Source organism: Lissotriton helveticus, chromosome 1_1 (assembly GCF_964261635.1).
Source record: "Lissotriton helveticus chromosome 1_1, aLisHel1.1, whole genome shotgun sequence".
Lineage (NCBI taxonomy): Eukaryota > Metazoa > Chordata > Amphibia > Caudata > Salamandridae > Lissotriton > Lissotriton helveticus.
The window spans coordinates 454,444,112-454,470,923 of NC_136057.1; the positions used below are offsets into that span (position 1 = coordinate 454,444,112).

The window sequence follows — 26,812 nt, forward strand, 5'->3', positions numbered from 1 at the left end:
CAGTACTCTTTAAGAGTTTGACTCTTGGAGGTTTTGCAATGATTTATTTAACTAGGAATTTTGACTACATTTTATGGCTTTAATTTTCTGTATTTGAACTTTCCTGGGGATTCAGGCATTTTTCTCTGTAGTAGATGTATTAATATTCCTGTAAAAAAAATGTTTTGCCTTATTTCTGATCTATCTAGAACTGAGCTATTAATGTCTTCATATTTACTCTGATTTAGCTCTGCTAAAATGTGAGTTTTTCTGATATAGTTTCTTACCGCAAGATCAACTGAATATTCGGAGCCTTAAGAGGTAAAATTCATGGTGTTTGCAGTTCAGGTGATTATAGGGGTTCACTCCCACAAAGGCATTCCTTCTAAATACCAAATCAGTATGGGACGTATTACTGTTTTGCGGCCGAATTCTGGTTGCAAAACAGTAATACTTTACCACCAGTTTAAATGTGGAGGTAACCAATTTGCAAATAGGAAGGGGACCCCCACGAAACTCCTTTCCCTTTGAGAATGTAAAAAGAAATTTAAAAAAGTAAGAACACCCTGCTTTAAAAAAATTAAACTTAAACCTTTCATTTTTTAAACCCATCTCGTTATCTTTTATAGAAAATAGGGTGCCTTTAAAAAAAAAAAAAAAAGACTGCTTTATTAAAAAGCAATAACAGACATGTTGGTCAGCTGACCCCAGCAGGCTCCCATCCCTGTGATGGTGGCGATTCTTAATGGGTCGCGAATTATGATCTACCTCATTAATATTCATTAGGTAGTTCGATACTAGAAATCGCTATTTGGGAACACAAAAATTCATACATTAGGAATATCGATTTCCTAATTGCAATTCGGAGATAATCGCAATTAGGAAATCAACATTCCTAATGTTTGTACATCTAGCCTAAATTACTGGAAGAAATCTACGTGGCTCAAGATACCTGTAATAACTCAATGAATAAATAATCTTCTATCATTCGAGGCAGACAGTAGACCACTGGTATTCATAGTATGGCCCACGGGCTGTCAGTGGCCCGACATGCCTTCACTGGCGGCCCGCAGACCTTCCCTTGCAGTTTCCATAGCCGGCAGTAAACACAGAAGATGACTGGAGGAGCATACGTAGTGAATACGTGTTAAATAGGTATTCACTACTTATGCTCCTGTGGCCATATTCTGTGTTTACTGCCCGCCTCAGTGACGTAAGGGCACCTTCAGAAAGCTTCCCAAAAGGCCCTTTAAAAGTCAGGTGTAAGCGCTTTCCCAGCTGACTTTTAAAAGGGCGTTTTTGGAAGCTTCCTATTTGGACAGAGACAGATAGACACACAGAGAGAGATAGAGGTGACAGATAGAGGCAGAGACACAGACGGACAGAGACAGATAGAGACAGAGCGACAGATAGAGACACAGAGACAGATAGAGACACAAATACAGAGACAGATAGAAGCAGAAACAGAGAGACAGATAGAGACAGGGACAGACATAGATAGGGACAGACAGAGACAGAGACAGGGACAGAGAGATAGAGACAGTGACAGACCGAGATAGACGGGGACAGACAGAGATGGAGACAGAGAGAGACAGGGACAGATAGAGACAGAGCCAGACAGGGACAGATAGTGACAGAGCCAGATAGAGACAGGGACAGACAGAGACAGATAGACAGGGACAGACAGAGGCAGAGACAGTGACAGACAGAGATAGACAGGGACAGACAGAGATGGAGACAGAGAGAGACAGGTAGAGACAGAGACAGGGACAGAGAGACAGATAGAGACAGACAGAGGTGAAGAGAGAGATAGGGGTAGGGACAGATAGAGGAAGAGACAGGGACAGGTACAGACAGATAGAGACAGACAGATAGAGACAGGGAGATAGAGAGGGAGGGGGACAGAGGGAGGGGGACAGAGGGATGGAGACAGAGGGATGGCGACAGCGGAAGGGAGACAGCGGGAGGGAGACAGACAGAGGGAGGGAGACAGACCGAGGGAGGGAGACAGACCGAGGGAGGGAGACAGACCGAGGGAGGGAGACAGACCGAGGGAGGGAGACAGACCGAGGGAGGGAGGGAGACAGACCGAGGGAGGGAGGGAGACAGACCGAGGGAGGGAGGGAGACAGACCGAGGGAGGGAGGGAGACAGACAGAGGGAGGGAGGGAGACAGACAGAGGGAGGGAGGGAGACAGACAGAGGGAGGGAGGGAGACAGACAGAGGGAGGGAGGGAGACAGACAGAGGGAGGGAGGGAGACAGACAGAGGGAGGGAGGGAGACAGACCGAGGGAGGGAGGGAGACAGACCGAGGGAGGGAGGGAGACAGACCGAGGGAGGGAGGGAGACAGACAGAGGGAGGGAGGGAGACAGACAGAGGGAGGGAGGGAGACAGACAGAGGGAGGGAGGGAGACAGAGGGAGGGAGGGAGGGAGACCGACAGAGGGAGGAGGGTGAGGGAGGAGGGGGAGAGACAAAGGGAGACAGCGGGAGACGGACACAGGGAGACAGGGGGAGGGAGACAGAGTGAGACAGACAGAGGGAGGAGGGAGAGAGAGGGAGAGGGAGAGGGACAGAGACAGCGAGAGGGAGGGAGACAGAGAAAGGGAGGGAGACAGAGAGAGGGAGGGAGACAGAGGGAGGGCGACAGAGAGAGAGGGAGGGAGACAGAGAGAGGGAGGGAGACAGAGAGAGGGAGGGAGACAGAGAGAGAGGGAGGGAGGGAGATAGACAGAGAGAGAGGGAGGGAGGGAGGGAGGGAGGGAGGGAGAGAGAGGGAGGGAGGGAGAAAGAGAGAGAGGGAGGGAGACAGGGAGGGAGGGAGACAGAGGGGAGGGAGAGAGAGAGATGTGTGTATGCCGGCTCTAGTGGCTCAGTGGATGAATGCGTCCGCTGCAGGGGGCTGTGTTCAACCTCATGGTCCCAGGTTTTTCTTTTTGCTCTAGCCCCGCCCCTCTCCCCCACTGACGCCACCCCCACCGGTGCGGCCCTCGGCCACAAACCACTCTGCAAATTTGGCCCCGAGAGAAAGTTTGTGAGCACCTATGCAGTAGACTAATACTACATCCGTGAAGCACATGTTCTGGAGTCATTTTAGCAGCACGCACTGGATCCGTCCATGAGCACAATAAATACAATTCAAATTCAAGAGACAGAGATAATTAAAATATCACACTTACCTGCAGGTATTCGGTAAAAAACGAGCCCAGTTCCGTTTTTAATAATTGCCTGTGAGTAAAAAAGAGCGCATATTAAGTAATTATGACAAAGGAATAATAAAAACCTGCTTTATGTTTAAAAGCATCAATTTTAACATGCTGAAAGTTAGGATATTTTTATACATAGACGGAATCATAAGCAGGGGAGTGTTTGGGGTGTTACTCCCCTCTAATAAATGCATTCTCTACAAAATAGTTGGGTACAGTTGCAGTTGATTTCACAAGGAATTTTTATATAAATCGCCAAAAGCGAGCACACACAGTCTCCCTCTCGGTCTTGAAATTTTTAAAAAATGTTGGCTATTTAAAAAAATATTGTGTTTTATCTTACTAAATACCCCTACCAATCCACATTTGTCTCTTTTCACAGCCCCCTTACCCGCTCTCATGTGCCCTGCTTGACGTATGGTGTATTTTAACATTATAGGTCAGCAGGATTGTTGGAAAATCTGAGGCTCACACCCATCAATCTTCCAGACCAAGCAACGCCCCGGGTCATAAGGTCACTCTGAGGCCCCTACAGTTTGCATAGCAGGGGTAAGCACGGCCACACAACTGCGGGTTATTTCTTTGGAATACACTGCAATTCGATGCATTAACTAGATCTCTAGAAATCTTAAAAACAAACACTCTGGCATCCTGCACTCCCTAGAATCCGAAGGTAGGTTTGGAAAGAACACCATGCCAGCGGCTCACAATAAAGTGCACTGAGAGGACTCAAACACTCTAGAGCTCCTTGTGCTCTTTCAAAACAGGTCGTCCTCAGCTGAGCTACATTTCCATTGGCTCCCACCACCAAGAGTGCCCTTTAGGGTCCAGGATTCCAAATACTGGGGTGCCTGTACGTGAAGTTCCTCTACACTAAGTTTTTCAAGATATACCTTTAGAAAAATATTGACTTTCTGAAAATGTGACTGCTGACTTAAACTCCGTGTTCTTTTGAATCTCCTTATCTTCCACTTTCACTTGAAAAACAATAGCATTTGAAAATCCTACAATATTGGTCTTGGCATGTCTGCTCCGCATGGCCTGCAGTGCAGAATGGATCACTGCTATGTATTCAATGAAATGGAATGGGAGGGGAGGTTTACAATAGTGATTAGTGTTAGGGAAAATATATATAAAATAATAATCTGTCTTGATAAGACCTTGTCCACCACTATAGCGGCTCATTAGTCCTAATGACAAATGTTTATTGTTACCCAAGTCATCGGGCTCTTTCATCTACCTCTTAACGATGAAAGGCTGAGTGGTCCAACCTGGACTCAAACGTCTGACTTAATGGTTAACCACAAGAGACATAGATGGTTTATGTCAATTATGTTTGCAGAAAACCTATGAAAAATGGCAAGATTATTTACTGAATACCGTGAATCCCGCTTAAAGTTCAAAACGTTGTCTTCCTAAATAAATTTGTAAGAATTATGTGTGTGTGAAGAACAAACCATAGATTAAAAATAAAAACAGCACATTCTGCTAGTCCGCTGTCAAAGCCGTGAAAGAGGCCTGCCAAGGACAGCTGCCCTTCACCTCTAAAGAAACAACTATACATCAAACAAATACACAAGTTATGCAAGATTTCCTTTAAATCACAAACAAAAAAAATACAAAAATATACATTTTAAGGAAAGGTTGCATCGTTTCAAAATTTGCTCTTATTCCTGAAAGACAAAGTGATGGTCTAGACTCCAGCATATTACTTAGTCTTTTTAGGTCGAACCGCTAGTGGCACCGCGCATGCGCTGCCCGCCTTGCGTAGCATGCAGTAATAGAGTATGTAGTGGAAGCTCCGTCCACTCTCTGCCCATGTTTTTAATTGGCTCGCGTCATTGTCTTTCGTAAATGCTGCAGTCTGAATGATTAGGTGGCTTGTTAGCTTGTTAGTCCCTCCTTATTATGGCCATGTTGTCATTTGTACCCTCCAACGACTAGTTCCCCTTTACTTTGTGTGTTACACAGTATGGTACCTGTTATTTGGACATGTGAGCACTACTTTGTTCCTGCCTTCTCGTCCCCCTCCCGCACACTTGTTGTCCGTGCTCCCCCCGTTGTCTGTAATGCAATGCAATAGGTCTTGTGTAAATGCGAGTCCTATTGCATTGCAAATGCTTGTTTGCTTTTAGTGTGTGCTCTGTTTTTGTCGGTGCAAATTAGTGCTTCAAATGAGGCACAACTCGTCAATTCTACTGTTTGCTGTACTTGGACTGCCCCCACAAATCAAAGCAAAAGATACCAACGTGATTTTTAGCCTTCAATTTCCTTCAAATTACCAAAGCATTAAAACTTTAACATTTTACCTTTCATGCACATATAATTAATATTCTGATATTAATATTTAACTTTCTAAACAGTCGCAGACACCCCTAAGAAGGCATTACGGGCCCTTAGGTGTCCACAGACCTAAGGTTAAGAACGGCTGGCCTGAAGCATCAATACATGCCATGCAAGTCTCTTTCTTTTGCAACGTTTACAGGCTCATAATGCAGCCACCATTGCATACTGTAAAATGTCAAGAGCTTCTGTAACTGCACTATTCATTGTTTGAATGGGAGCCATATTACAATCTGCCGAACTTTTAATTGCAGCCATTTCATACACTTGGGCCCCGGCCTACTACAGTTACTTAACGAGAAACCCAAATCAATCGGTCTAGATAAAGAGGTCAATAAAAAGGAATATTTTATTAGAGAAATGAATCTAAAAGAATGTTGGCACATGTTCAAGAGCAGGAGTAATTAACACACGAGTTTTCATTGACCAATGAGTTCATTTATTAGTAAAAGACTTCCATAAGCTCTATTAAAACTTTCTCTTTAAATATACGCTTACCTAAGCAGTAATCTTCTTGAAAAGTAAGACTATCTAAGACTTAATTGATTTTTAGATACCCTTAATTTTTATGTCTGTCTACAGACATCTCTAACGATCTGGTAACACATAACACAAGGCATATTACATAAACCAAGGGGCTTTAGGTCGGCCCTCTGCCATACATGCCAAAACGTCCAATTAACGAGGGAAACTAGGTTTGTGAAGCAAAAACTGATGCTTAGTCTTGCCTAAAACGTTTTACGCACTAATAAAAGTTTATAAGGAAATTGTACAACCCGATTTCTCCCCTTTGCATCTCTTTAGTGTTTCCTAGAGGTATGCTCTTGAAATATTGAATTACTTTGGTGAGCACCGTTAAGTCATGCTTTCAAACTAATCCATGGTATTTCCAGTGGCAGTTCCTTCGGTAAGGCAGAGAGAAGACTCACCCCACTACTCTCAGAGCAGTGCAGCAAGGAAAAACAAAATGATAATAACACATTGTTATCATGACATTTTTCTGCACGAAGCCAGGTATGGGCAGGGTGGGGCTGGACTTGGTCACAGGCGGAGGCGTGGTAGGTGCACTACTAAGTGCGCTTGACCATTTGGCCATCCATACTGGGCCTGCCAAACCGTAATGCGCACTTATCATTTCTCCACCAGGCTGTGTTGCACAGCTAGGTGGAGAACTGCCCCAAGGCTCCCAAACAGGCTGCTCTTGTTATGCGTGACAGCAGCGCCATGATTGGCTTTGGGTAACCTGGGAGCTTCCTGCTACCACGAGTCGGGAGAAGGAGAAGAGGACAGAGGAGAGGTGGCGGGCATAACCAGGTGATTTTATTTTTGTCAACCCTCCCACCCCCTGCCCGCCACCCCTGTTCCTTAGCAGCCACCACTGCGTATTTCGCAGATGGTTACGTTTTCTGCTGATGTAGAAGATGGAACTTGTAATGGGAATAAATAATACTTGTAGTGGTGGTGATGTAGTGTAGTTCCTATATTCCCAATAGGCTCTGCGCATTGGAATAATATATCCTGCAGCTTAGGCGTAGGACTTAAGTCGACTAGGTCTCTGCCGAATATATTAGACTTAATTGTGAGTGCCAGCTAGCTCAGAGGTCATTAGAAACTTTCTCGAAAGTACAAGAAGGGATTAGTCTCTGACAACCATATAACATGACAACTTTGTTTCCCTAGAATGAAACAGATCTCTAGAGTCGCGAAAACAATAGACGGCTATTTCACTCAGTCAGAGGTGCATGCTTCGTTTCACCAGAGTTGCTCAGAAATAGAGAGACGGCCGTTTTCAATAAAAGTATTTATTGAACAGTCTTAAGCATAAGAAATGCACTGCTACAATTGAAATGCTAGTTAAGAAGTAGAATGCATATAATACGAATAGTATTATAAAATAGTACTGTAAAAGCATGATATGTTTCTAAGCCATAAACATAGAATACATAAAATGCATAAAATACATACAGTGATCAAATAGTGGCTAAAAGTACTCAACTGGTGCTTCTAAAAGACACCTACCCCGGTGTACCTAACCTAAGTCTAGTACGAGGGAGGAGTAAGTGTGGTATAGTTTAAGTCTAGTAATTTTCTGCCAAGAATCTGTTCCAAGAATTCTCTAAGGGTCTAATCAGCTCCGTACCTTGGTTTTAGAAGGATAGAGGTCTTGTATCTCTCTCTTAGGACTCGATCTCCCAGCAACCCGTAAGGGCAGCCTGGAAACACCGGAGCTGGATTTCTCGGCAAGAGAAAAGACAGCGTCTTCTCAGTGCGTCAGCTGGAGGGTCGGCTTCCTTTGGCCCTTGCAGCAGCAGGGCGTCGGGCAAGTAATTAGTCGATCTGCTCCTAAACCACCGTGTGTTTGACTGGGCAAATGTAGGCATATTTATACTTTGAAGGTGCAGAGTTTGACATAAGATTGGATATAATATCGTCACTAGTGCCTCAGTTCCTTGAAAACTCCAGGAGTTCTTGGATAAATTAATATTCAAGCAGGGGGAAGTCCCTGACTGCTGAAGGCGGGTTTTTCTAAGAAATCGTTGTGGATTTTCGGAGTTTAGTGGAACTAGCCATGCCGTATTTGGGCTGCATAGGCTAAGACTAAATAAGGTAATGATTCCTATGCCTATATAAGGATTGGGTGAATTATACCTATATATGGGCATGAATTGGGAAAATTACACTAGGGTCCTAGATTCCTACATAACAGTGAGTTGGGGCTTGAGACAGCAGCACGTTCCGTATACATGGGAAGGTGAAAGCAACTAAGTGTACACAACCACTGGCAGCCGAAGAGGAGCTTACCTTTCTTGCTGTACACGGACGGATGCTTTTTCACTCTGTGCTGTAACCGCACTTGGGCTGCATGTGCGAGAGCCACCATAGATTTTACTCTTGTCAGCCACATAGGAAGCAGCGCAGGTTGTGATGGCTTTGTTTATGGTGCAACTAGATTTGAAGATGGTGTGGGTTGGCAAGGGGAGCCAGTCGAGTTCCATCAGGATGGGATTGATGTGATTCAATTTCTTCAGACCATGAAACATGCTGCGGTGTGTAGGATGCCTTTAAGAGGGCCAGTGTAGAGTCTGGGAGGTCACTGAGCAGGGTGCTTCCATAATACAGATGCAAATATACAAGGGCTGAAACAACAGTTATGAAGTCGCCTTCTGGAAGGAACAGTTTCACTATCTTCAGCAATGACATCAGGGTAGCAGGACATCTTTGTTTTCTTGAGAATATGTTCCTTGATGTAAAAGCAGTAGTGCTATTTTCCAAATATGATAGATAGGCAGACAAAGTCGATTTTCACCTCTCTGACCTCTCACTCATTCTCCAAAATGTATTGATTAACCTGCTACTTGTCCACTGAAAGTGCTTCTGCAGCTTGCCAGGGCTCGGAAGTGCTGTACACGATGCTACAAATCCTTCAGGAGGGCGGTCACTCAAGAGAAACAGGTCCAGGAAACCAAATACTGGGTGAAACTGGTGTGGGAAAGCAAGCAAAAAAACTCAAGGAAATTCTGGTCTCTTGTTAACCTCACTAATCTGAACCTGATAAATTCCGGTTCAGCGAACATTCAGGAAGCGGAATGGGCATCATATTTAACGGATCACTTTCAGGCACAAGATCACCATGATCATACTAGATCAGCCAGGGTATATGGCACTGGCTCCGGCGCATGACCGAGTACTCCTTCCGACACAACACAGGGGTTCGCCTCGGTATATGTATTAACCGAAGAACAAGTTGTCAAAACAGTGACAAAAGGGAGACAAGACGGAGCACCAGGCCCGAATGGCCTGCCACAGAGGTTATTTAAATCGGACATTCCTTTCTGGTCTATGGTGTTATTAACCCTCTTCAACTATACTTTGAGGACACTGACAATCCCGGACTCATGGCGGGGTGCAATTATTCACCCCATTCATAAAGCTGGATTACGAGCTGCCCCTAATAACTATAGATTAATTGCCCTTCTGGACATAGAGGCGAAACATTATGCAGGGCTCATCTTGGAGGACCTTAGGCAATGGGCAAAGGATCATAATCTGATTCCTCTGAATCAAACAGGGTTTGTTGCCAACTCAGGAACCATGACAAACCTACTAGCAGTTTCCACCATCATCGACAAAGCTCTCTCAAAATCTAGGATGGCATTTTGCTGCTTTGTCGATTTTAAAGCAGCATTTGATAGGGTGCCCAGGGCGGCACTCTGGAAAAAACTGAGCCAGTGGGGAATTCCAGATAAAATCCTGAACCCTATCATTCAACTGCATTCTAATACATGGGTTCGAGTGAAGTTAGGGTCCGGCACGCATCTCTCGCGAAAAATCATGACCTCACGTGGTGTCAAGCAGGGATGCGTGATGGCCCCCTTCTCTTCAACCTATTTATAGCTGATCTGTCAAGTACCCTAGATACCGGCCCAAACAGGAGGTATGGCATTATGTAATCTATTATATGCCGATGACCTGGCCCTGTTCAGCCTCACAAGGGTAGGGTTTCAAAGGCTCCTTGACTCATTAACGCAATACACGATCAGCAATCAATTAGAAATTAACATGAAAAAGACCTTGATAGTTCAATAGCTGGTCAATTAATAAAATAAGTCTTTCAACTGGCCTATCATATAAATATTTAGGTGTCTATCTGGATTCCAGGGGCTGCTTTACAAAGCAGAGTAATGTGATCGCTGCCAAAGCCACGGCTCTAGTGGGATCTTTGGCTAAGCTATCGAAGAAACTTTCAGGTCCAACTTTTTCTCCTCTACTGGAAGTTCTTAGAGCAAAGATCGGGCCAACACTTTCATATGGCATAGAGATCTTCAAAGGTAAAATGAACACTGTTTTAAATAAACATACAACTAAAATCTACAAAAAAGTACTTCATTTGCAGAGTACTGCATCCCCTGCACAGATTAGATTAGAGCTGGGGTTAACCAATTACGAAGCCTCTAATGTTGGTACATATCTCAAGCTTTGTCATAAATTAAGACAGGCTGAACCAGGTACTCTAGAATCTCTAGTCTGGAAAGAAATTAATGAGATCAATCCAGGAGGATCATTCGGCTGCCTTTTGAACGATTACATCCATCAAATGTCTGCTGCCGACCTCTGGGCCCTTAACCCCAGTCAGACTGCCTTTAAAAACACAATTAAAAAATGTGTAAGACTGACATCCCTTGCTACAGATAAAACTCTTCTCACGAAACGCAGTCATTCCTCGGCAGTAGTCAACTCCTACAAACGGCTATCCCCTGCCATGTACCTCTCTACGACATTTTCACTCTATTTAAAGCGTTGCTTTATTGCCCTAAGAATGGGAGATTGGCACTTTCTTCAAAATCTACCCACCTGGCGTCGTAAGAAGGAGGACACTACATGTAGAGGATGCGGGTTAGCAACATAAACAATTTTGCATGTGGTTTGTATCTGTCCCTCTTTCAATTCCCAACACAGGTGTTTGCTTAGGTCAGAATGGAACAGGTTGGGAGTTCGGACTTGTAGACATGCCATTATTGCTGCTTTGTCTTCGGATAATATTGTTTTAAATATAAAATTGGCCAAATTTATTCAGCAAGCGTATTGCAATTTAGATAAAAAGGAAACTGCTAAGGCCCCGTTGCTCACTGTTTAGATTGAATATGTACTTTAACAGATCTTGTAACGACTGGGAGGGTCACACCACAAATTGAAATATTTTGGCAAGTATGCTTATGGTCAAATTTTACTCTTTCTACTCTTTTAATTATTTTTATTCATAAAACTGTATATAATGGGATTTGGGAAAACTTTTAAAGATATTGTTTTTATATCTAAATAAAGAAATTATTACTTATTACCTGATGCTACAAATCAATGCGATGATTAATTTGACCGCATTTAGATGCTGTCATACTCTATTACCAAACCAAACTCAAACAGTGGGGAATCCTGTGGACTCTGGATGGGTTAAACTGGTTAAGGATGTCCACTAGCTCGATGTCATTTCTTGTGGGGAATGTCTTCTCCACAAGCCTATGTTGAATCTACAGGCCTGCCACCTTTGAAAAAATGTTTACCATGAGAAGGGGGGGGGGCACTGGAGGTTATGAGGTCTGGAGAGGTGGTAGAACTTTGAACATGTTATTATCTAACCAGACCTCTGTGGCACGGCGGTCAGAGACAGGGGCGTGGCTTTGTGCTGACCATGGCCTGGGAGAAATCTCTGGCACTCACCCAAGAAACAGAAATCACAGTTTGAGCCTGCAGCAGATGCCCAGAGAAGTTACGAAACCTATGAACGTCAGCCGAGCTGTGTCTCAGTACATGGATTTGAAAACCACACAGTGCAGGGGTTTCGAGATCACCGTGTCTTCTGCAGTGCAATATCGGTTATCACCGTAAAGCTGTGTGTGAAGACTGTGAATATCTTGTGACACATGGTGGCCTTGAATGAGTTAGCAGATCTGAATATAGCTTTAATATGCTAATGCATACAAACGTAAGCATGCACACATGCTATCTGCTGCATTATTGTGTTTTTATCCAGGAGCCTAAATCGATATTACTATTTTATGTCCTTGTTCGGTTATAATCAATAATATCCCTATAACGGCATAGTAATCATATCCATATTTAGTCGCAGCACATGCTGTCACATTAGGCAAGGCTACTTCCCCAGACTCCTAGAAAGCACAACGAGTTCTCTAAACAAACCAAACCTCCAGCAACCTGGGACATTCCCCTTGCTTTTGTTTTGATTTCGTCCTAGAACTCCTGTAAAGCACTGTAGTGAACGGCCAGTTCTTAGTGACATCTTTATTGACGTCTTATGTCCAACCTTACGTCAAACCCGGCACCTTTCAGGTATAAATATACCAACGTTGCCTTAAGCAAACACACGGTGGTGGTTTTGGAGCAGAGCAGCTATCTACTTGCCCGAGAGCCCAGCTGATGCGAGAGCCCACAGACGCTGCCCCTCCCTTTTGACGCACTGAGAGAGACGCTGTCTTTTCTCCTGCCGAGAAATCCAGCTCCGGTGTTTCCAGATACCTTCGCGGGTTACTGGGATATCGAGTCCTGAGAGAGAGATACAAGACCTCCTGCTTTCTATTAACCCAGGTACGGAGCTGACTAAAACCTTAGAGAGAATTCTCGAGTCAGATTCTTGGCAAAACCAACCTAACTTAAACTGCTACTTTCTTACTCCTTCCCACGTATTAGGCTTAGGTCAGGTACACCGGGGTAGGCGTATTTAGAAGCACCAGTTGAGTACGTTAGTCAATGTATATAAGTATGTATATATGTTATCTATTTTAAAAGTATCTTATGGCTAAGAAACCACATCAATGCTTTTACAGTATTATTTCTTAATCCTCCTTTTACTGTACGCACTTTACTATGAGTATTGCAATTGTGGCAATTCATTTCTCTTGTATGAGAAAGAAGACTGCTCAATAAATAACCTTTTATTGAAAACGCCCGTCTCTCTTTTCTCTGCACTCTGGTGAAACTAAGTATGCACACTTGACTGAGTGAAATAGCTGTCTATTGTTTTCACACGACTCTAGAGATACACTCTTATTCTGAGGGACAAAGTTGACATGTTATATGGTTGTCAGAAGCTAATCCCTTCTTGTCTATCCAGGGAGGTTAAACTCCTCCTCGTTTATTCGAGAAAGTTTCTAGTGACCTCTGAGCTAGCTGGCAAAACTTAAGTCTAATATAGTCAGTAGAGACCTAGTCGACTTCAGTCCTACGTCTACACTGCTGAATATATTATTCCAATGCGCAGAGCCTATTGGGAATATAGGAACTACACTACATGGCGCCCAACGTTTGGTAAGGCGATAAATCTAACGCAAGACGTTAGAGTAACTCAGTCGTGCTTTTTCACACAGACCCTTTTCCTGTAAATACTCCAAAAGACGTCTGGAGTGGGTAAAAGGTTAAAATCCGCCGGAACTTAGTAGGAAGAGATTCCTATGTATAGTTTTTGGTATAGTCAACGTTGAAGGATACAGTGTTCCAAAAATATTGTGCACGTAATCTTTGTTTCCTTGCAACTTGATCTGCAACAAAAACCTTTCTGTCAGTAAAAATGTCAGAAAGTGAAGACGAAAGGGAGGCAGCTAGAATAGCAGCTCGACTCTTAGAGGATGACACAAGTCTCCAAGAAAATGACCCGACTGTTATACTCATTCCGGTCAACATAAGGAAAACTATAACTCTTAAACTTATAGAAAACGGACTAACACCAAGAGGTGGAATATTCGTATTCGTAATTGAGGCCCATGAATATCGGCAGACAGAGGTATTCTATTCATGGATAAACTTTCCAGCAGCAAATGCTGTCACACACGACTTCCACTATTACAAAATAGAGGAACCTCCGGATGAATACACCCCTTTCGAGGAGGTTGAAATCCCATTAAAATACCAAGAGCACCTGCTCTGGTTTAAAGGTGCCCTAAAACATAATAATCACATCACCAGGCTCGGTCCACTAGGTAGAGCAGGAGCAACGTGGCCGGTTCTAGCCAGCTACACACCACATCCAGACATTGAAAAAATGTCAGTACCAGAACTTTTAGCACAGCTAAAACAACTGATTAAAATACATAGACAATTAGTCCAATATGTAATGCGGACTACAACAGTCCAACCAGCTATTAACATTCCACAGCTGACCCCTCATCAGGGGAACACAAACAAAATAACACCACAGAACATACAATCCTGTCTTGGTAAAACACCCGCAAAACGGGAACAAATTCCATTCTGGTTAGCACAAAAAATCACTCAAATAGGAGGCAGTATTCCCGGATACTACACCTACTGAGAAACACAGAATACTGACTATCTGTCTTCCAATGGGGATCACACCACATGTGGAGGACTAGACACTTGGGGCACAGTCTTTGCCTCCATTTACACAAAAACACATGGTGTTCCATCCATGGCGGTTATACCAGATGTGCTAAGACAGATTCAAAATGAATACGGTCCAGAACCTGCTTTAACTCTGGGTATGAAACTAATGAAAGACTTCAAGCAGGTCTCGGCTATATTATTAGCCAACATAAAAGGAGAAGCAGCATCTGTGGCGATCCGCCAGAAATTGAAAGAAACAGATATAGCAGACCAACCAATTGAACTTGCCAGAATCATAGAAAAATCGTATGAAGAGCTAGGAAGAGATAGTTTGGGTGGGAAACCAGTAAAACCCCAACTAACTGAAAATCCTGAAAAAATATTTATTAAAAATAATATAAACACTCAAAAAAAGAGCTGGGATGGAAATCCATTCCCAAAGAAAAAAGATTCCAGTCCAGAGGAAGGTCTCTTCGGCGGAGAAAAAGATCTCCGGACCAAGGACACAAGTCTCCCCAGAGGGAGCCCTCTGAGAAAAGATATAACCTTAGAAATAGGGATAATCTGAAGAAACCTGATAGATATCAAGATATTGATACACGTCCCTCTCGATCTTTTCAGACTTCCTTGCAGAAATTGGAAAGAAGAGGACAGTCAGAACACAGGGAAGAGCACGTCAAGTCCAAAGACAAAGAACCTGCTCAACAAAGTAAAAATTACAATTTCCAAGAAAGAAGGTAGCCAGTATTAAAATAATTAAACATGCCGAGGATACTGAGGACACAACTGAAAAACGGAGAGTGGGCCCAGACAATGCTAGACAGCGCAGCAGAAGTGACAATAGCTCGCAAGATCCTGATGAATCATCTGGAGACAGTGGACACGAATGAATACATTCAGGTGGAAACTGCAGATACCAGAGTTAGCAAACCTCATAAAATATACAAGATAACATTACGTATAGAGGGAGATAAGACCAGGAAAGTAAGGGGTCTCTTTTGGGATAATCTTTCAAAAGGCTACGACATCCTTTTAGCTGAGAAAGACTGGCCACCAGAGTTTGTCAGGGAGTGCCCTCATGGCGAAGAAATTATTATGCCTGCCTTCTCAAATCATATATCAATTCATAAAAAATATACATATGCAAGAAAATGGGCAGTAGCCCAAGCTCCTGCATTATACAAAAATCATGTAGGATGGGATGAGGACTCTCCTCCTCACAAAATCCAGTTAAAATGTCAACCCACTGCCCAAAGGCAGTACCCAATTAAACAAGAAGCTAAAAAGCAAGTCAGGGAGATCTTAGATCAACTTGAATACAAGGGGGTGATTGAAACATGCACCTCTCAAATGAACAATCCTTTGTTTCCTGTCTCCAAGCCAGACGATTCATATCGTCTAGTTTTGGACTACAGACACCTTAATTCATGTTGCAAGACATTTGCAGTACAAAACTCACACAGTGCAGCACTAATGAATAACATCGTGCGCAAAAAATACAAAACAACATTAGACATCTCTAATGGATTCTTTTGTCAAAACATAGCACCTGAAAGCAGGTATTTGACCGCTTTCTCAATAATGGGGTCACAAAAAAATTTCTGTCGACTCCCACAGGGATTCAAGAATAGCCCAGGATTATTCTCAGCAAGAGTAACAGAGTTACTACAAATATATGATGATGAGGCATTATCTTATGTCGATGACATCTATCTCACAGATGATGACCTGGAGACTCACTTGAAAAGAGTAAACACCATAATACTTGGGTTTGCAGCAGAGGGTTACAAATTCAACTTTAAAAAGTCAAGAATTGCCCATCTAACACTCCTGTTTTTAGGATATTAATTATCAAGTGAAGGCAAAAGTCTAGCGGACAATTTCTTAGAGAAATGCGCTGTACTCCAAGCACCAAAAACGCTGAAGAACTTACAATCAATACTAGGTTTCCTGAATTTTGGAAGAACATACATTCTAAATTATGCAGAGAGGGTTAAACCTCTCTATGAATTAATAAAACCTGATTTCAAACCAATGAATTGGACTCAAAAACACACAGAAATTTTGAGATCATTGCAAGCAGACATGTTAGCTAAAACAAAATTGCAAACTCGCGAAAACATACGCAACCTTGTAATCCGAGTCATCCCAGGAAGATGCGGATTCACGTACCTGACCTCTAATGAGGGAGAAAAGGTACCAATAGCTTACAAATCACACTTGTACACACAAGCTGAAATGAAATTCAGTTCTACTGAAAAAATTCTAACTGCGGTTCAGACTGCTGTAGCAAAAGAAAGAGCCCTAGCACAAGGTAAACGAATAATAATCGTTACACCAATACCAGCCCTAGAAGCGGTAACAAAAGCGAGCATTCCAAATGCTAAAGCACTACATCCGAGATGGATACAATGGGTTAATTCTCTTGCTGCAACAGACGTAGTATACGAATTTGATCCTAATTTGAAAACACAAGAATTTCTACAATACGAATATGAATGTCCTCTGCCAACCGAAATCCTGCCTCTAGAACGCTACGGCTGTATAATATATACAGACGGATCAGCACAACCCGCAGTTGGGGGTAAACAAGCTTACAGTGCTGCGTGCGCGATTGTTAAAGGTCGTTGGCACGAAGGAAAACTTAGACCATTGGTCTCTAAAACCCAATCTCTAGGAGATTGTACAGCTCAGCAAGCTGAACTACTAGCATTTAAGATGGCGCTTGAAAACACCGATCGCGAATTCCCCACACTGATAGTGTGTGATTCATATTACTGCGTCAAATCTTCTAATGAATACCTGCAGAACTGGGTTCAAAACGGTTTCAAAGATGCAAAAGGTGGCACAATCAAGCATAGAACGCTTTGGGAACAAGTAGTTCTTTTACAGTAAGAACTACAAAAGACTCACGTGATACATACACTGAGTCATCAACGTGATGGCGTGCACGTAGCGGGGAATTCATTGGCTAATGAGGCCGCGAAGGCAGCTGTGCAAACAGCTTCCGTAGCTGCTATCACCTGGTCAAAAACAAAAATAGACAGCGATATCATGCAAGCTGTCAGTGCAATCTTAAAAGACGATATAAAGTCACTCCCGAAAGGCTTTCCAGTAAAATACTCGTACATAACTGATGCGAATAATGTTCCATTTGCTCGAATCCCTGGAGTGGGGGATAGGGCAATTCCAAACATGGAACACAGGTTAGGACTAATTACAGCGGCACACGAAGGGCTCGCTTCTGCACATGCTGGTGTTTCCGCCACAATATCGTTATTAAAACAGAGATATTGGTGGGCGCGCATGAGAAAACTAACTAAGAACTATGTTCTAGAATGTGAAATATGCCAAAGAATGAAAGTATCAACAGTGAAACGACCAGCACAGACGCCCCTTCTAATGTCAGATAAACCATTAGCGTGTGTTTACCTGGACCACTGTGGTCCCTTACAAAGGGATGGCAACTATAAATATATCATGGTCGCAGTGGATTCCTGCACAAGATTCATTTGGATGTGGCCCCAGCGCTCGGCTGACGCCAGAACTGTTATAAAAGATTTGCGAGTCTATATCGGCACATACGCAATTGGCATGCTACATTCTGACCAGGGTCCTGCTTTTAGCTCTCGAGCTAATAAGGAGGCCATGACCAGCATGGAAAAACCGAGACATAAAGAAATTTATAACGGCGAGGGTATTAGGTTCGGGTGATGGGTGGGTCCAACATTTAACAAGTGTCCAACGTAGTCTTAATAATCTGCCAAGAAATTCTCTAAAAGGTTTCAGTCCGTACGAACTATTGTTCGGGACTAGAATGCATATTCAGGACTTAGATAGTCAGACTTCAGTGGTAGAAGAAAAATGCTTTGATATCAAAGATCGTTTGGCTATTTTACAGGACTTAAATGAAACAAGAAAAGGCCTGAGCAACGTAAAGTTAAAACAGCAGCCAACAGCCACTGAAGATAAACCACCTGTCCCAGCAAGGCCTGTCTGGATTCCAAAGATTGGGGATCTGGTCAGAGAGAAGATCGCGGTGAGGAAGGAATTTGGGCCTTCTTACAGAAAAGCAGTACCTGTCTTAGCTGTCAGCGGAACGAGATCAGTTGTACTACCGCCCCTTGCTGGTAAAAAGGAGAACAGAGTTGTATCCATCGACCTGGTAAAACCACAATCATGTGGCCAATAATAAGTAGTAGGCCCAGTGGACTCCCAAGATGTAGCAGAACACCGAAACTTGCTACAATAGAAGAGGTTCAAACTGAGAGACTAATCACACTTGATAAACTTGCAGTGAATAAAAAAGGACTATGCAACAATGCCATGGAACTTGTGCCTCTTGAAACCCAAATTTCAACAGTTCGTCAAGAAACACCAGTCTACAACGATGTAGCCTCAGACTATGCTAATGAAACAAAGAAAATTCCAAAAGCAAATACAAATTCGGAAGCGATTCCAACAATTGACAGAACTGCATCTGGCTACTTCATCAATTTCGATAACTTTTCCGAAGATCCAAGCAAGCCTGAAGAAATGCCAACAACAAAAACTAACTGAACTTCTACATCAACTCAAAGAAACCTATCTGATTTCTCCATGGATTGAATTTTGGATTGTGTTAGGTGTACTTTTCCTCCTGCTTTGGCTCATCATGGTTCTTTGTTTAGGAAGATTTATTGAGGGAAAATACAGTAAAATGGACACAGCAAGTCAGAACATCAACTTGGTCCTAAAACCACACAAGTCATCTCACATCGAGAAAAGAGAACTATCATCAGTAAATGTCACAGCCAATCCAATACCCGGTGGGGTAGCTTGGGAGAAAACGGATTACGAAATCTATGGCCCGGTCGAGCTCTTGAAATATCCACACCAGTTCAAGGTTTCATTAAGTGACTTTGTAAAACCGAGTACATTCTCTGATGATTGGGATTTTGAAAGTATTAATGATATGATGTCAGATTTAGTAATGTCAGCAAAATTTACAGAACATGATTACTTACAGGGTTCATCAAATTATGAAGAAATGTATTGTTACAACCACTTTGCACATCACTATTTGCATAAATCTGCTCAGCCTAGAAATGTTTTTAATTATAATCAATGGTAACATTGTGCAACTCCACCAAAAGGTAGTTTGAAAACATTTTACGAGAAATTCCCATATTTTTCAGGGTTTAACACAAGTGATGCAGAAACGTTTTATTTCAAACTGTCAAATAAGACAGGGGTAAAAACAATGCTGACAAACACTAAATTGATCTATTCGGAAACATTTTTTGAAATATTGACTACATTTGGTTTCGATTTTTGGAAATATAACATTGAAACAAAAACCATCTGGGGTACAAAAGAATGGCAGGTCCAAGGTTTAGAAGCATTATTTAGAGCCTGCATGATCCCAGAACAAATTATATTCTTGAATGACACTATTCAACAGACAACCTGTCTTGGCCTAGCCAAGATAAAAGAATTAAACAAACCGTCTATTCCAAAACCAACACCTGACAGTAATAGCACTACAGATGTTGAGATAGACATATCCCATATTTTTAACCAAAACAGAACACATCCTGATTGGAAAAAATGGTTGATCTGGCCCACAGACACAAATAACTGTCAAAATAGATTCCTGAACAAAATACAGGGGTTCAAGTTGACCAGGCCAGACCCTAGATACTCCCAGAGGCAACATCCAGGGATAGTTACAACATACAGTGTAGGAAAACTCTGCCTCGAATGGTTACAGAAATCCACACTGGCAGAAATTAAGCAACACTTGACTTTACTTAAAGATGGTGCTGACTTGCGTGATTTCATAATGGGACCACGCAAACAGCGTCAAAAACGTTTCATAGCGGCCGGTATATACGCTACTTACAACGAAGCTTGGAAAGTGATGCAAATTAAAACAGCAGAAAAAAACGAGAAATTGATCGTATTAATATGGAAAAATCATTTTCTGTTGTGGACAATGGGTTAATGACTCTGTCCTCCAGAATATATTCACTGGACAGTATTGTATCATATGCTATTGATATAATAGCACAAGACTTACTAATGTTACAACACGGTCAGTCCAAATTACGTTCTATTGTACAGCTTGGCTGGACGTTGCAAAATCTGCATTCAGGCTACGTGCCCTGGCGTTTAATCAACACAACGTCATTATTCTCTATCTTTAACCTTACTGATACACAAATCAGTTTGGCACAAAAAGGAGCAGACTATACGATTCTGAGCATTGAAAAACTTGAGAGATTACCATTGACAATGTCAGAAAGACCTGTCATTGAATGGATAATACATGGAATAATCACAATTCCGATAACAACTTTCCAATTTAAATACTGTCAAGAATATATACCAGCGGGCCAGTATGAAAGGTTGGGTAAAGGGTACATTAAGTCATCATGGAAATTGCCTTACACACACACATGTTATAGTGAAAAGAAACAGAATGTATTTCTTAGTGGAAACAATTGTAAACAATCACTAAGCGGTATACTTCTGTGTCAAGGTATTGACCTGCATGGGGCCTGTGAGGGGACCTTTCATGTTACCAGCATGGCACACCTGCAACAAGAATAGAGCCATTCTTTAGACGACTTTCTAACGGGAGTTATATTCTAATAGTGGACCACAGCTGTTGTGGCATGGTGCCAGGGAAAGCTTATCTTGTAAGCGTGAGCTCCATGGTCACTTGCTGTATGCAAGTATTGTATCGAAACAGCACTCCAGACATGGAGGCAAAAATGTGGCCTTCTTTGAATATCTTCTATTCGAATTGATACTTTAAGCAGAATAAAGTCTGTCCTTTTACAGACAACAGTGCCGTTGACGTCATCAAAAGAAACATATGATCTGCAAGTTGCAAGGACAACGGCAGAGATACATACTCTTTTATCAACAAATTGCCCCGTGCATTTCGTAGAAATGCTAAGCCAAATCCTAAATATGTCTGATACCAGTGGTATCCCACATATATTTAAGACAATTTTTTCGGGACTGTTAACACTCTTCGAAACAGTTCTGGGCATTTTTCCTAATTTTGTCCATTCTGTCTTTGGCGGCCTACCACTTCTGTTGGGACTCGTAGCAGGCATTTTATTTTTTATCCTTCTGCTCCGATATGGCAAGCCAAGTCGCAGACAAGACTCCAGCAACAATGGAAGAAACGATCCTGGCTACACGCTATCGGGACCGCATAAGTAAAGTCCTTGGATTAGCCCGGCTAAGAGATCTGAATATGACCTGGTTTCTTTCATTCAGACCCATCTGGCAGAATTGCATCTTACCTGTGCTTCGATGTATGCTATGCGGAGAAGAATGCGTGTTGGACGTCTGTCTTACGCTACCATCAGCAGTACCATTGGATACAGATACTTTGCTAAGTCCTGTAACGGCTCATGCATCGTGTTGTCCCCAGCGGTTACCCATCCTGATGACGGCATTCGTTGAGACTTCGCCACTACGATTAGGTGGTAGTGAAGTACGAAAGGAGAGCAACATCACCCAGGTACGACCTTCTGTGAGCATTGCTGATCCTGACATCGACAATAGCAATCATGCTCGAGACTGCTCAGTTGCGGCATTTTCGAACTTGATCGAACTTTCACCTGAAGCCGTAGACAACTTTTTTGCGAGTTGGTCTGAAATGATGTTCTCCCCTGAACAAAAAGAATAACTTTTTAAGCAAACGAGCACACAGCGTTCCCTGAACTCTGAATTCGGCCTTCAGGTTTGATAAACAAAAGCTACTGAAAATATTTGGAACTATTTTCTCCCACTGAAAGCAGAATTATTTTTTCTTCGATTCCAAAATATTTACCTTTTTCATGGCACTTGTACTCTGCTTAATGTAGAACTATTCTTAGAGAACAGAGCTTCTATTTTTAGGAACTCTAGAGACAATATATTACCTCAGCCTCTAGCACATTTACAGCGACTGTATTTATATGTGATGGAATGGTCTCAACCTTCTTTTCTGTATTAGGAGCCATTTCATGTGTAAATTTCGCAAATCGTTCAGCTAATCATATATATGCATCGTTTTAACTGAATGATTACACTGCTTGAAAAACGTACAGTACCAATATCATTTTCGTGTATTTCGCATACACCATTTCAAATGCAAAAAAAAAATGTTTTTTGGGGTGGGTTGGAATACACATGCACCTTTAAATGTTTTTTATTGCTTAGTTTTAGTAATGATGGACATTAGATCGTATTGTGTTTTTATCCAGGAGCCTAAATCGATATTACTATTTTATGCCCTTGTTCGGTTATAATCAATAATATCCCTATAACGGCATAGTAATCATATCCATATTCAGTCGTAGCACATGCTGTCACATTAAGCAAGGCTACTTCCCCAGACTCCTAGAAAGCACAACGAGTTCTCTAAACAAACCAAACCTCCAGCAACCTGGGAAATCCCCCTTGCTTTTGTTTTGATTTCGTCCTAGAACTCCTGTAAAGCACTGTAAGAACGGCCAGTTCTTAGTGACATCTTTATTGAAGTCTTATGTCCAACCTTACATCAAACCCGGCACCTTTCAGGTATAAATATACCAATGTTGCCTTAAGCAAACACACGGTGGTGGTTTTGGAGCAGAGCAGCTATCTACTTGCCCGAGAGCCCAGCTGATGCGAGAGCCCACGGACGCTGCCCCTCCCTTTTGACGCACTGAGAGAGACGCTGTCTTTTCTCCTGCCGAGAAATCCAGCTCCGGTGTTTCCAGATACCTTCGCGGGTTACTGGGATCTCGAGTCCTGAGAGAGAGATACAAGACCTCCTGCTTTCTATTAACCCAGGTACGAAGCTGACTAAAACCTTAGAGAGAATTCTCGAGTCAGATTCTTGGCAAAACCAACTTAACTTAAACTGCTACTTACTTACTCCTTCCCACGTATTAGGCTTAGGTCAGGTACACCGGGGTAGGCGTATTTAGAAGCACCAGTTGAGTACGTTAGTCAATGTATATATCAAATCAAATCAAAACCAACTTTATTCGGTTTTTCATAGTTGTAGAAATACCATAAAAGTTCATAAAATACATTTTATACAATTTTCTCAGTTTCTAAAAACAGTAAAAATTTTAAATTTAGTTATTGCTATACAATGAAAAACAATTTGTATAAAAATCACAATTCATAAAGTTATGACCATAACATGCAATTTTATGATAGCTTCATCAGTCCTCTATTATGCAAACATAAAGGCTCATCTTTGTTAAAGATTTAAACGATGGCGAATACAAAATTTAAGGAAGCACGCCATTGCTTTCGCTATTATTTCGTCTTCGAGGTACTGAAGCGCCAAATATGCTGGACGGCATTGGCGCAGGCCCCAGTTTTTCAGTATAGGCAGTAGCCAGCGCCTCCGTGGTATTGTATAAAATTTACAAAAAAGTATTGTATGTATGGTCGATTGTATCGAAACAGAATCACAAGGGCATGGGGTTGATTTTGATGACCATTCGTTATGAGAGGGAAAAGAGACCATTAAATGAAACATATTAAGTCTAATACGTGTCAGGAGCAATTTTTCAAATTGAGTTAATCTGTACATCAAATAAGGTTCAATGGAAAACACAGTCTGAGCTAATAAGCCCTGTTGAACAGAGGGTTTCTCTATCTCTTTTAGCAGGCGTACCTGACCCAAATGTGCCAGGCATGCCTTTTTTAGATCTGCCTTTGAGATATCAGTTATTGATAATGGCTCTGTAAAGTTTTTTTCATACCCTAAATCTGTTAATAAAGCTTTGACATATGCTAACCATTTTATCTTTCCACAATGATCAAGTGTCTGGATGTCTTGTACAATTGATCTTGTTAGATGGCATTGTTCAGTTACCCAAATTCGGCGCCACAACATTACTGGTTGGGTTTTTATGGTGTCTGTTAGGTAATCTATGCCCAACTCTAAATGACAGGAATATGTAGAGGAACACTTCGGTACTCCAAGTAGGTATCTTACAAAAGAATTTTCTATTTTTTGGAGTTCGTCCACATTCGCAAGACCCCATATCCCTGCCCCGTACGTGGCGGTACTAACACATTTTGCGTTATATATTTTTAACAGTTCTAATGATGGTCTCTGACCCAGTCTTTGTGCAAACGATTTTAATGCTGTAGTTGCTCTTAGGAAAGCCAGTTTCCTTGCATTAATCGCTGCCTTCCACTTAAATTTTTCATCAATAACGATTCCCAAATATGGGTATGTTGCAGTTCTGGCCAGTACCTCACCTTTTACAAACAGACTTCTAGTCTTTACAATTTTTTTCCCCGCATGCATAGTGTAAGTTTTTTTTTACATTCAGGGTCAGGTTTAGACTCAACATGAAGGCACAGTATCTGTCTAATGCTCGCTGCAACTCAACAGGAGTTCTAGCTAGGATAACCGCGTCGTCGGCATATAACAGGGCGGGTATCTGCCGACGACCAATTGAAGGGAGATCTTTACTTCCTTCTAGCATAGCGGCCTTAAGCCCATTTGTATACAGGGTGAATAGAAAGGGGGCCAGCACACATCCCTGTCTGACCCCCTTTTCCACCCTAAAGCTTTCTGTGAGTTGTCCTTTGGTCCCAAATCTTACTCTTCCTGTTGTTCCAGTGTATAATTCCCAGAGAAAATCTACAACCGGGGGGGTCAACACCCATTGTTAAAATGATTTTCCACAGCCTCGAGTGTATTACACAATCGAACGCTGCGGATAAATCAACATACACCATATGCAGCGCAGTCCCCTTGGCCTCCACGTATTTTCCTGCCAATAAAGACAGGTTTAATGCTTGGTCTACTGTACCTAGCCCCTCTCAGAACCCATATTGTATTGCTGAAATGATGTTCTGACTAGTTGTCCACTCCTGGAGTCGGTCGAGAAGAATCCGACCTGCCATCTTCCCGAGCGAATCCAGGAGCGAAATAGGTCTATAACAAGATGGGCAATTTCGGTCCCCTTTTTAGGGCGAGGCCTCCGCCCACGTAAGTGGGAGGAGTTTCGAGATCCTAATGTTAAAGAAGAGAAAAAAAAAGTATCTCCTAGGGCTTTTGCGAGACAAATTCCACACATTCCTTAGTCTGGTATCTCATCTGGCCAGTGATTCGTCTTCGTTGTGGTGTCGTTTTAATAGGCTTGAAGTGATAGGGTAAATGTAGTTTTCGGACGCCATGTTGGGCATTTTTCGTGCGTGCTCGCGCAAAGAAGTACATTAATTATAAGTAGGAGCTGTCAGGGTGCCTCCGTAAGTGAATCCAGATGGCCGGGCGCGTTCACCATTCAGCAGCGCTCAGCGCGCAGCTGCTCCATGCCAGGCCGGGAAAGGGCTTCATTAGTTCAAGAATTCTAAAAGCAAGCATCTATCGGAAGTGGGAGATAGGAACCTTTTGACTGGTTTCATATAGTTCAGAGATTCACTTTCATTCCTCTTTAAATATCACTCTTTAGGTGTTCAAGGTTTGTGTATAATTTTTTTACATATCTTAAGACAATCCAAAAGTATTTTTTCAAGATGAAATGCCAAAGCAGCACAATGCAGAGCAATGACATACTACAAGTGGCATACTATAATATTTTTTTAATAAGGGGCAAGACGTTGAAAGCCTAATAGCATTCTCAAAGTTTATGTGTAGTGTTCATAAAAGCAGCAAATCTGGGATAAGCTGGGGGGAACTGTCTTTCGCTCTAAAGGCTGTCTGTCAACAGGTTTCCCCTTTCAGAAGTCTAACTGGAATTCTTCAGGACTGTTTATATGGAGTAGTTGCACTATTCTAGCAGACAGTAAAGCATCTGATTACAGTGGTCTTGGGGGCAGAAAACATGACCGCCTTGCTCCTGTCACACTCACATACGTGTATATGACAATTGTGAGAGTGCAGTTTGAGAGTTGAGAGTGCAGATTGAGAGTGCAGATTGAGAGTGCAGATTGAGAGTGCAGTTTGAGAGTGCAGTATGAGAGTGCAGATTGAGAGTGGTGTTTGAGAGTGCAGAGTGGAGATTGAGAGTTGAGAGTGCAGTTTGAGAGTGCAGAGTGGCGGTGCAGAGTGGCGGTGCAGAGTGCGGAGTGGCGGTGCAGAGTGGCGGTGCAGAGTGGCGGTGCAGAGTGGCGGTGCAGAGTGGCGGTGCAGAGTGGCGGTGCAGAGTGGCGGTGCAGAGTGGCGGTGCAGAGTGGCGGTGCAGAGTGGCGGTGCAGAGTGGGGGTGCAGAGTGGGGGTGCAGAGTGGGGGTGCAGAGTGCAGAGTGGCGGTGCAGAGTGGCGGTGCAGAGTGGCGGTGCAGAGTGGCGGTGCAGAGTGGCGGTGCAGAGTGGCGGTGCAGAGTGGCGGTGCAGAGTGGCGGTGCAGAGTGCAGAGTGGCGGTGCAGAGTGGCGGTGCAGAGTGGGGGTGCAGAGTGGGGGTGCAGAGTGGGGGTGCAGAGTGGGGG

General features: G+C 42.8%; 1 protein-coding gene across 3 annotated transcripts in view; it reads right to left on the reverse strand.

Annotated features, from left to right (window-relative positions):
• Nucleotides 1-26,812, reverse strand: part of PRR5 (proline rich 5) — a 621,995-nt gene that overhangs the window by 167,229 nt on the left and 427,954 nt on the right. For all 3 annotated transcript variants that reach the window (XM_078673851.1, XM_078673850.1, XM_078673849.1), the window contains one exon: nt 3,159-3,207. In XM_078673851.1, the coding sequence (XP_078529977.1) occupies nt 3,159-3,207 (49 nt within the window). The remainder of the gene's footprint in view (nt 1-3,158; nt 3,208-26,812) is intronic.